The sequence below is a fragment of the Phaseolus vulgaris genome, chromosome 1, assembly GCF_000499845.2.
Source record: "Phaseolus vulgaris cultivar G19833 chromosome 1, P. vulgaris v2.0, whole genome shotgun sequence".
Classification (NCBI taxonomy): Eukaryota; Viridiplantae; Streptophyta; class Magnoliopsida; order Fabales; family Fabaceae; genus Phaseolus; species Phaseolus vulgaris.
The window spans coordinates 10,441,472-10,452,019 of NC_023759.2; the positions used below are offsets into that span (position 1 = coordinate 10,441,472).

The 10,548-nt window shown below is 49.3% G+C and overlaps 1 protein-coding gene across 1 annotated transcript; it reads right to left on the minus strand.

Moving 5' to 3' along the window:
- Positions 1 to 8,441: 8,441 nt before the first annotated feature.
- LOC137815509 (uncharacterized) lies at positions 8,442 to 10,035 on the minus strand. The gene is made up of 3 exons (XM_068618624.1): positions 9,936 to 10,035; positions 9,226 to 9,598; positions 8,442 to 9,138 (listed from the first exon to the last, which is right to left on the minus strand). Exons 1-3 carry the CDS (start codon positions 10,033 to 10,035, stop codon positions 8,442 to 8,444), a joined length of 1,170 nt encoding a protein of 389 aa, XP_068474725.1.
- Between the last annotated feature and the right edge of the window lie 513 nt (positions 10,036 to 10,548).

Genomic DNA, 10,548 nt, shown 5'->3' on the forward strand with positions numbered 1-10,548 from the left:
TGATAAGTGCGCTGCCATCTTGGCGATGAGGAGCCCGGCTACCGTGAAGGAAGTGCAACAGCTTACAGGTCGGATGGCCGCCCTGTCTCGTTTCGTGTCAGCCAGCGGAGAGAAGGGCCATCCGTATTTTCAGTGTTTAAGGCGAAACAACAAATTTGCCTGGACGAAGGAGTGTGAAGAGGCCTTTGTCAAGCTCAAAGAGTACCTAACGAGCCCGCCGGTTTTGTGCAAACCGCTGGTGGGAACCCCTCTCAGGTTGTATTTTGCTGTGACTGAGAGGGCGGTGAGTGCGGTGCTCGCCCAAGACCAAGATCAGGCTCAGAAGCCTATTTATTTCGTCAGCAAGGTGCTGCAGGGCCCGGAAGTGAGATATCAGGATTTGGAGAAAGTCGCGCTGGCTGTGGTTTTTTCGGCGAGAAGGTTACGCCACTATTTCCACAGTTTTACAATACTGGTGATGACCGACTTGCCCATCCAGAAGGTTCTGAAGAAGCCCGATGTAGCTGGGAGGATGGTGAAGTGGGCAGTGGAGCTATCGGAGTTTGATATCAAGTATGAGCCCCGAGGTCCGATCAAGGGGCAGATCTTCGCAGACTTCGTGGTCGAGCTCTCGTCAGAAGCAACACGAGTTGAGGGGGATGATTTTCGTTGGGTGCTTTCGGTGGACGGGTCGTCGAACCAGCAGGGTAGCGGTGCTGGAGTCATCTTGGAAGGGCCCAACGGCGTGTTGATTGAGCAGTCCCTGAGGTTTTCCTTCAAAGCCAACTACAATCAAGCAGAGTATGAGGCGCTGATCGCCGGAATCTTGCTGGCCAAGGAGATGGGAGCTAGGGTGTTAATGGCTAAGAGTGACTCGTTATTGGTCACGGGACAAGTAACAGGCGAGTTTCAGGCCAAGGATCCACAGATGGCGGCTTACCTGGAGTATGTGCGGGAGTTGAAGAGTTCCTTTGTCTCCTTTGAGGTGGTCCATGTTCCCAGAGTGCAGAATGCCCGAGCTGACTTGCTAGCTAAGCTCGCCAGTTCAGTCAAGGGGGGTAGGCAGAGGACGGTGATCCAGGAAACTCTAAAGACGCCTAGGGCATTTGTGGCAGATCACCTGGTTCTTCAGATAAGCAAGTCGATGGAGAAAGCGGCGAGGAGTCACAGGTCTTTAACTCAGGAGACCTTGAGATCGCCGAAAATAAGAGTGTGTCGGGAGGAGAAGGTCAACGTGGCGCAGGTCTGCACTACCCATGAGCCAGACACCTGTGTAACACAGTACAAGCGATGCCTGGCGGATGGTCTTCTCGCGCTGGATCCGACGGAGGCCAGGAAGATAAAGAAGAACTCCAGCAAGTTCACGATGATTGATGGTGAGTTGTATAGGTTTGGGTTCACACACCCACTCCTGGAATGTGTGCACGGAGAGAAATGTACAAGAATCATGGCCGAGCTCCATGAAGGGATTTGCGGAAGTCACGTCGGGGGTTGAGCTCTGGCCGCAAGAACCCTCCGTGCAGGTTACTACTGGCCAACAATGAGGGAGGACTGCAAGAAGTACGCACAGTGTTGCAAGCAATGCCAATAGCACGCCGATTGGCACAAGGCGCCTCCCGAGGAATTGAAGTCGATTTACAGCCCTTGGCCGTTTCATACATGGGGGATCGACATTCTGGGACCTTTCCCATTGGCGATCAGACAGGTGAAGTACTTGGTGGTGGCAATTGAATATTTCACCAAGTGGATTGAAGCGGAACCAGTGGCCCAGATCACCGCACACAAGATCGAGAGCTTTGTGTGGAAGAACATCGTGTGCCGGTTTGGTGTGCCCAAGCGCCTGGTGTCAGATAACGGAACTCAGTTTGCAAGTCACCTGTTGAAGAAGCTGTGCGAAGGGGTGGGAATTCAACAAGTATTTGCATCCGTCGAGCACCCTCAGACAAATGGCCAAGTAGAGTCAGCCAATCGGATACTGCTGAGAGGTTTGAAGAGAAGGCTAGAGAAAGCCAAAGGAAGTTGGGCTGAGGAGGTACCTCGTATAGTTTGGGCGTACCACACCACCGAGCAGTCAGGAACCCATGAGACCCCGTTTAGCCTGGTCTATGGATGTGACGCAATGATTCCAGTGGAAATCCAAGAGAGCTCGCCGAGATTCCAGAACTTTGTAGCGGAAGACTCGAATGAGGAAAGAAGCTGAATCTGGATTTGCTGGATGAGGTCAGGGAGGAGGCGAGAGTAAAGGCTGAGGCAGTGAAAAGAAGGATTGAGCGAAGGTATAACTCGAAGGTGATGCCAAGGCAGTTTAAAGAAGGCGACCTGGTGATGAGGAAGGCCCACCAGTACGAGATGGAGAACAAGTTGTCGCCTAAGTGGACGGGACCGTTCAGGATAACCGAGGCGCTCGGGAACGGCGCCTACCGCTTAGAAACGTTGGAAGGAGGGGCGATTCCTCGCACTTGGAACGCCACGCACCTCAAGTTATATTACAGTTAAAAGCCTTATAAGTAAAAACAAACACGAGTTGCACGCTTTCTATTAGAACAGTTTGAAGGGGGCACTCTTTTTTCCCTAAGGAGGGTTTTTAATGAGGCCACCCAATAAAGAAGTGTTTTTCGAAGTTTAAAGTCGTTTAGATTACATGCTTGTTGTTTTTCCGAAAGTTTTTGAAGAAAGACCTTGTCGCTTATATGTGATTTAAGGCTAGTTGAAGTCATGTTGCATGCTTTCTAAAAAAAGTTTTAAGTCCCTGTCGCTTTTCGGCGATTAGCGGCATCAGTTAAAGTTCTAAAAGTCCTCATCGTCTTTCGGCAATCGGAGGCACCAGTTAAAAGACCTCAACGCCCTCGCGCGTCCTGAGGCGAGAAAGAGATAAAGACCTCCTCGCCATCGAGCGAGTGCAGGCGAGTTAGAGTAAAAAGTCCTCAGTGCTTCCAGAGGAGAGAAGATGTAGCCTCTGGGGCAATGTAGAGGCACCAGCAAAAAGTCCTCAGTGCTTCCAGGGGAGAGAAGATGTAGCCTCTGGGGCAATGTAGAGGCACCAGTGAAAAGTCCTCAGTGTTTCCAGGGGAGAGAAGATGTAGCCCCTGGGGCAATGTAGATGCACGAGTTAAAGACCTTCTCGCCGATGAGCGAGTTCAGGCGAGTTAAAGACCTTCTCGCCAATGAGCGAGTTCAGGCGAGTTAAAGACCTTCTCGTCGATGAGCGAGTTCAGGCGAGTTAAAGACCTTCTCGCCGTCGAGCGAGTTCAGGCAAGATAAAATCCTTCTCGTCTCGAACGAGTTCAGGTACGGCGTGGAGGGTGGAAGAAGTTTGAAGGATAGCTAAGGTAGGTTCGAAGAGAACACTTAGCTATCCGGCTTACTGTTCTGAAAGTCAGGGAAGGTAGAGAAGGATCCGAAAGGCGCCTCTACCCCCAGATGAGGGAACAATGGCCCAGTTATGAAGGCAAGAGGAAGCTGGAATCGCCAAGACTCTTTGGCGATCAGAAGAAGTTCAAGCGATGGCAAGAGTTAAGGCCCGTTTTGATAGGGCAGATCAGGTGAGCTATGTCTTAAACTATTAGTTGGGTTGAAACTCGTTGTTTGGAAAGTGGTTTCGCGCTAAGGTTCATTACTTTAAAGTTCACGAGTTGTTAGAATGCTATCGTTCGAAAGTTGATAAGTCGAAGCAGTTAGTAAACAGTTGCGCTCGCGGAGTTGCTAAGTCAATTTCGTTTAAGAGGTTTATACAAGAAGAAATAAAGCTAACAGGGAGACTATACAAAGAAGCAGGAAATTTCATAACACAGTGGCATCAGTTCAAAATACACGTACCAAAGAGGGAAAAATTATTACAAGTAAGTGTGTGTAAGAGAGAAAACAGAGGAATAAGGGATGGAGGGAAGCAGCTAGTCTTCAGAAGGAACAATCTTCCCATCCACCACTTCGTTATTTAGCGACACCATGGAGAGGTCCAGATTAGGGTACTGGCAGGCAAATTGCTCCAGGGCGGCGTCAAACCCAGCAGCGAGGATCTGGGCGGAGCTCAGCTCGAGCTCTTCAGTTTGCTTTTTCAGCCCCTCGGTCTGCTGCTCTAACTCATCAGCTCGTTTCTTTAGATTTTCGGTTGTCTCACGAGCTTGAAGGAGGTCTTCAGTAACCTTCTTGTTTTCCGCCTGCGCCTGGGCCAGCTCTGCGGCGATCTTCTCATTTTCCTCTTTGGCCTCGGCGAGTTTAGCCATGGTGTCATCTCTCTCTTTTTCAACTCGTCCCAAGAGGACCTCCCGATCTACTGACCTCTTCTCAAGGCTTTCTACCTTGGCAGCATCTGCTTTGATCGACGCTTCCAGGTCAGCCACCTTGAGACGGTAGGGGACCAGTTTGCTCTCCAGCTCAATTTTCTCTTGATCTAGGAGGTGCACCTTATGGCGCAGATCGGTGACCTCCTTACGCGCCGCCCTCAGTTCAGTGCTCATGGCGTCCTCCACGCGCGAATGGTCGATCTCTGCCAGCATAAGGTTGCAGGACAACTTCTCCGCCTCGATCCTTATTAGGCGATTCTCCTCTTGGAGCACAGCGATGTCGTTCTGAAGTTTCTTGCTGGAACTCTCCACAGCTTTTGATATGATGGAGGGGAGGTCCTCTGCCATCATTCTAAGTTTGGCTGTGAAGGGTTCCCACATCCCTTTAACCGCAAGGGGAAGGTTGGCAACTGCTGTTGGTGGAGGCGCTGAAGGAGCCTGGTGCTGGCTCTCACCACCGCCCTCTTGGATTGGTTGTTGAATATGAGCTTCTTGGCGCGGTGGTGACGTGGGGGACTCAGTGATGATGATGGGCGAGTTGTGAGCACCTTCATCCCCACCTGGCGCGGCTTCGGCGTTTGAAGCAGTTGAAGGAGGACCCTCTCCAGCGGATATGAATGGCGTGGAGGCGCTCGGAGGGTTCTCCATAAAGTTGGGCTCAGTAGCCTCAACCACAGGAAATGCAGCCGCCAAGGGTACTGCTTGAACTGACGGTGTGAGAGCTGGGGGAGAAGGCGGTGTTGGAGTTGGAGCTGGCGGAGAAGGCGGTGTTGGTGTTGGAAGAGGAGGTGGAGCAGGTGGTGAAGAAGGTGCCACCCTTCTTCTTTTGGTGATGAGGCCATCCTCGGTTGCCTCATTGTCTTCTTCTTCATCCTCATGGATCACCTGAGGAGCTTTCCTCTTTGGCTTCCTTAGGATGAGTTTCTTGCGTTGTTGGGCGGGCAAGGCTTCTGAAGGAGCTGGGCCTTTAGGGGGCGATCTGCCCTGGGCAGCGGCGATCTCCACCACTGAGTTGGGCACAGTCTGGGAGCCCGACGCCAACCCATGAGCTCGGGCGAGCGCCCTCAATTCGGCTAGCTTTCCTTTACCAAGCATGAGATCTGCATAATGCAAATGTATACAGGTCAGCTCAAAGACAAAGATAAACACATGAGTAAGTATGCAAATGAGACAAACAAGTGGTGCAGGAAATAAAGACCAAGTCTTGTGCGCAACAGACAAGACGCCCAGCAACAGATAACAGAGGTGCAGTACAGGGCAATAACTTAGATATTGAGGTAAGCACTAACCTATGCGAGCCTCGAGTTGGCCCTCGTAGAACTCAAAGGAGATGATCGCAGAAGTGAGGAAGGTGATGTTAGCGGACGCCACGTTCTTCCAGAAAAGGCACAGGTCCTTGTCCAAAGCGCCCATGTTGTCGGGGCTTCTTGGCTTCCTACAGCTTCCCTTGGAGTCTTTATTTCCCTTGTTTACCTAGTACAAGGGAAAGCCGTCGAGCAGCGAAGCGTCCTGGTCATTTTGGCGCACTTGGACAAATTTACCTTTCCAATCCTTGTAAGATTGTTGGAAGATAGAGAGGATCGACCTCCCAGCAATTCCGTTCAGGCTCACCCAAAGGCGATCTCCAGGGTTCTTGGCCTCGAACAGGAAGAGGAACACGTCTACCGAGGCCGGTAGTCCCAAATGTGCGCAAATAATCTGAAACGCCCGCACGAATGCCCAGCTGTTGGGATGGAGTTGGGCGGCGGCGATGTCGAGCTCGGTTAGTAGTTCCCGTTCTAAACGGGTAAAGGGAAACCTAAGTTTCACCTTCTTAAAAAGGGTGGTGTACACAAAGCAGAACAACTCGCCGTTGTTCCCTTTGTCGTCTGCGCAGACTGGCACGTCGGGGGGGCAAGGTAGCACCGTCAGCTTGTCATCATGCTCCTTGTGGAACGAAAGGTTGGGCTCGTCCCCTTTCTTCAATCGAAGCACCGCCAGGGGAGAGTTTACTGAAGAGGTTTCCTTCAGCAAAGTCGAGGTGGCCCATGGGTATAGCTTCTTGTAGTCTGGAGAGGCGATGGAGGCACCTCCGGCGATGGGTGGAGTTGCCTGAGCAAGGTTGGGGTGAGAGGTTGCAAGCCTCTCAGCCTGGGAAGAGGAAGCACCAGGTGCTCGCGATGGGTTAGGCACTTGGGATGAAGGGTTTCGTGACGAAGGAGGAGGATTCGCGGTGATCTTTGAACGAGCCATCGCGGAAACTGCAAAGGAAAAAGAAAGGGAAAGGTGAGCGAAGGTTGCAGAGGCTGACTCGTTTGTGAAAGAAGGATGAAAAACGAACAAACGAAAGTTCGTTGTGATGGGAGACGAAGCCCTAAGTTACGAGAAGGGAGAAGCAGAAGAAACAACCCACAACGTATGCAACAGGCAGTTAATGGATGATGCGAATTGGTTAAAATGCAGCAAATATCAACAGAAGGAGTAAAGGGAGTACCTTTCGATGATCAAGCAAACGTTGAAGGGAGTTGGGGATTGAGAGAGTTGAAGAACGTCGTGGGTTTGCAGAAGAAAACTCAGAGCGTTTGAAGGAAAAGAGATGATGGAACAGTAGAAATGAAATGGGTTTAAGGGTTTTTCAAAATGACTTTTGGAAGCGTAAACGACAGCTAAAGATAACTGTTGATGAAGCCACGTGTCGAGCGATTGGAAGAATGTTTGGTGGAGCGTCAGGAAAGCAGAAAGTACGAACGCTTGGGATTCTGCGCCAGCGCCACGTAGATCGGTAATGACGTGACTCCTTTAGTCTTTTCGCTGGACAAGTCTTCGCTTAAGACTGGGGGGCTTGTGTACCGTCCTGATAGTCGGAAGTGATGACATGGCATCGAGCTATTATGTAGGCGTGTTGAGCAGGGCCCATGGCTGGCAGAAGGGAAGGAAGTCGGGGGGCTCGTGTGGTCGCAAGTTATTATGTTGGCGTGCCCCGATCTCTAGCAAACCTTAACCGGCGGTCACCGGGTCTGAGATGAAGCCGCCAGATGCAAACCCGTGACCACGTGGTGGCCAGAGATCGCCGAAACAAGGACATCGCCGAAGATGAAGTCAGATGGTCATTTCCTAGCTAGCCAGAGGATGAGGTCGGGAGACAGCTTACCTGAACATACACGGTGAAGCAAGTAAAGTAGATCATGAAGGCGGCCGACGAGACCACAGGGAAGGTGTGTACGAAGGCACCCGAACTCGCCACTCAGAAGAGATCACGCTCCAAGGCAGCTATGCACTGAGTTGTGTCATGCATAAGTAACTTAGCCAAAAACCTGAAGAGTAAGAAGTGGCGCCCAAGTCAAGGATACTCCAGATGGTGACACGTGTACAGCTGGATGCGAGCCACGTGTCCAGATGTGTAACTGTCAGGAGAGAGAAAAGTGCACAGGTATATAAGAGATTCTAACGAACTTCTGAGGTACGCACGTTTAGATTGTTTCTTTACGCTTTCGAGCTTTGAGTACGCTGAGAGAGAATTTTGCACGGTTCCTCAAAGTTCTAGAGTTTTCTCTTACTATTTGGTGGTTCAATCGCTGACTTGGGCGTCGGAGCGTGATCGGCCGCAGCGGCGCCGTTCTGTCTTTTGCAGGTTCTTGAGGTGAATCGCGGTGAAGGACGGAGGCTAACATGGCGCAGAAGTCGATCCAGGTTTGACGAGGCAAGGTTCTTGCGTCCCGGTCAACAGGCAAGATCATCAGGCGCCCACCGTGGGGCCGTGTAAAACCTGTTCCCATCCACAGCGTGAGTTCTTGGAGGATTCTGCAGTTTCTGTTTGGTTGTGTGCTGGTGCAACCATTTTCCGCCGTTCATCTAAGTTTTGTTCGGTAGTTTCGTGTTTTCCACCGTTCGTTTGAGATTTTGTTCGGTGAGGTGGGGTTTTTCGCTGCTTACGCAAGTTTTAATCGGTGAGATCTGAGTTTCGCCGCTCGTTTGGATTTTCGTGGAAGAAGCGGTGGTTTGTGGTACCGTTAGTATTATTTCCACGAATAACACTAATGGTACCAAGTATAATTGCCACCAATAACTTTGATGGTACAATCAGTATTATTACGACCAAGAACACTGATCGTACCATCAGTATTATTGCCACAGACAACACTGATGGTACCATAAGTACTATTGCCACCAACAACACTTATGGTACCATCAGAATTATTACTACCAATAAAACTGAGAGGAACCATCAGTATTATTGCTACCAAGAATACTGATGGTACCATCAGTATTATTGCGACCAATAACACTAATGGTACCATCAGTCTTATTGCCACCAATATCACTGATGATACCAACTGTCTTATTGCCACCAATAACACTTATGGTACCATCAATACTATCGCCACAAATAACAATGATGGTACCATTAGGATTATTTCCGCCAATAACACTAATGGTAGCATTTGGATTATTGCCACCAATAATAGAGATGGTACCATCAGGATTATTGCCACCAATAACACTGATGGTACCATCAGGATTATTGTCACCAATAACACTGATGGTACCATGAGGATTAGTGTCACCAATAACACTGATGGTACCAACAGGAGTATTGCCACCAATAACATTGATGGTACCATAAGGATTATTGCCACCAGTAAAAATGATTTTACCATGATGATTATTACCACCAATAATACTGATGGTACCATCACAATTATTGCCACCAATAACACTGATGGTACCATAAGTATTATTACTACTAATAACACTCATGTAACCCTCAGTATTATTACTACCAATAACACTGATGGTACCATCATTAATATTATTAGCAATAACACTGAAAGTACCATCAGTATTATTACGACCAATAACACTGATGGTACCATCAGGATTATTGCCACCAATAACACTGATGGTACCATCAGGATTATTGCCACCAATAACACTGATGGTACCATCAGGATTATTGCCACCAATAACACTGATGGTACCATACGGATTATTGGCAACAATGACACTCATGGTACCATCTGGATTATTGCCACCAATAACACTGATGGTACCATCAGTCTTATCGCCTCCAACAATACTGATGGTACTATCAGTCTTATTACCACCAATAACAATAATGGTAACATCAGGATTATTGCCACCAATAACATTGATGGTACAATCAGGATTATTGCCACCAATAACACTAGTGGTACCATCAGAATTATTGCCACCAATAACAATGATGGTACCATCAGGATTATTGTCACCAATAACACTGATGGTACCATCAGGATTATTGTCACCAATAACACTGATGGTACCATCAGGATTATTGCCACCAATAACACTGATGGTACCATCAGAATTCTTGCCACCTATACCGACCAGGACATCGGAGGTGATGACGTGTTTGGCACGTGATCGTGTGGGGCGTGCTCAGCAGAACACGTGGGCAAGTGAGAGACGAATGGTCCAGTAGTGGGCATGGTCACCGATTCATGGAATCGGCGTTCTATAGTGGACATAGTCGGTTGTCGCCGGGTTTGTGTGTCATCGACGTGTTAAATAATGGGAGATCGGGTGGTCTGACGTCGCCGCGAGGAGCACATCGCCGGATCTCCCAGTGAACTCAGTTGAAGCCGCTGGAAACTCAGAAGAGTAAGTCCAAGCGTGTAAGTCCAATAAGATGAGTGTTGCGCTAGCATGGGGCACGGAGATCGAGTAGGTTGAAGGGAACAGCTTGCCCATCAGCGACAGGATTCCTAGAGTGGATATTCGCTGGTGGCAAGGTTCCCCCAGCTAGAACATGCATGGTGTAGCAATAAGGAAGGTGCCACTAACGACAAGCGATGTCACAGAGATGGTGCACTTTGTTGCATCCAACACTCGCCTTCTCAAGGGGGTTTTTCGGAGCATATTACGTGCTAGATTACTCCTTGAATAAGAGACTTAGACGCACGACTGGTTACTACACAGAAATAACGTTCAAGTTACCCCAACCCAGATGGCGACACGTGTAGGGCTGGATTCTACCTACTATCCCAGTCCAGATGATGACACGTGTAGGGTTGGATACAGTGTGGAAGTGGTGCTCGAATTACCCTAGCTCAGATGATGACACGTGTAGGGCTGGATGCTACCTGCTATCCCAGCCCAGATGGTGACACGTGCAGGGTTGGATGCGAGCCACGCATCCAAAAGCATAACGACCTGGAAATAGAAAAAACCTAGCTATAAAGGTAAACTTAACAGAATTTGCAGAGGTACGTTTTTCATTACAGCTCATTGCTAGGGTTGTGTGCACTTTAGTACGGTTCTACAAAGT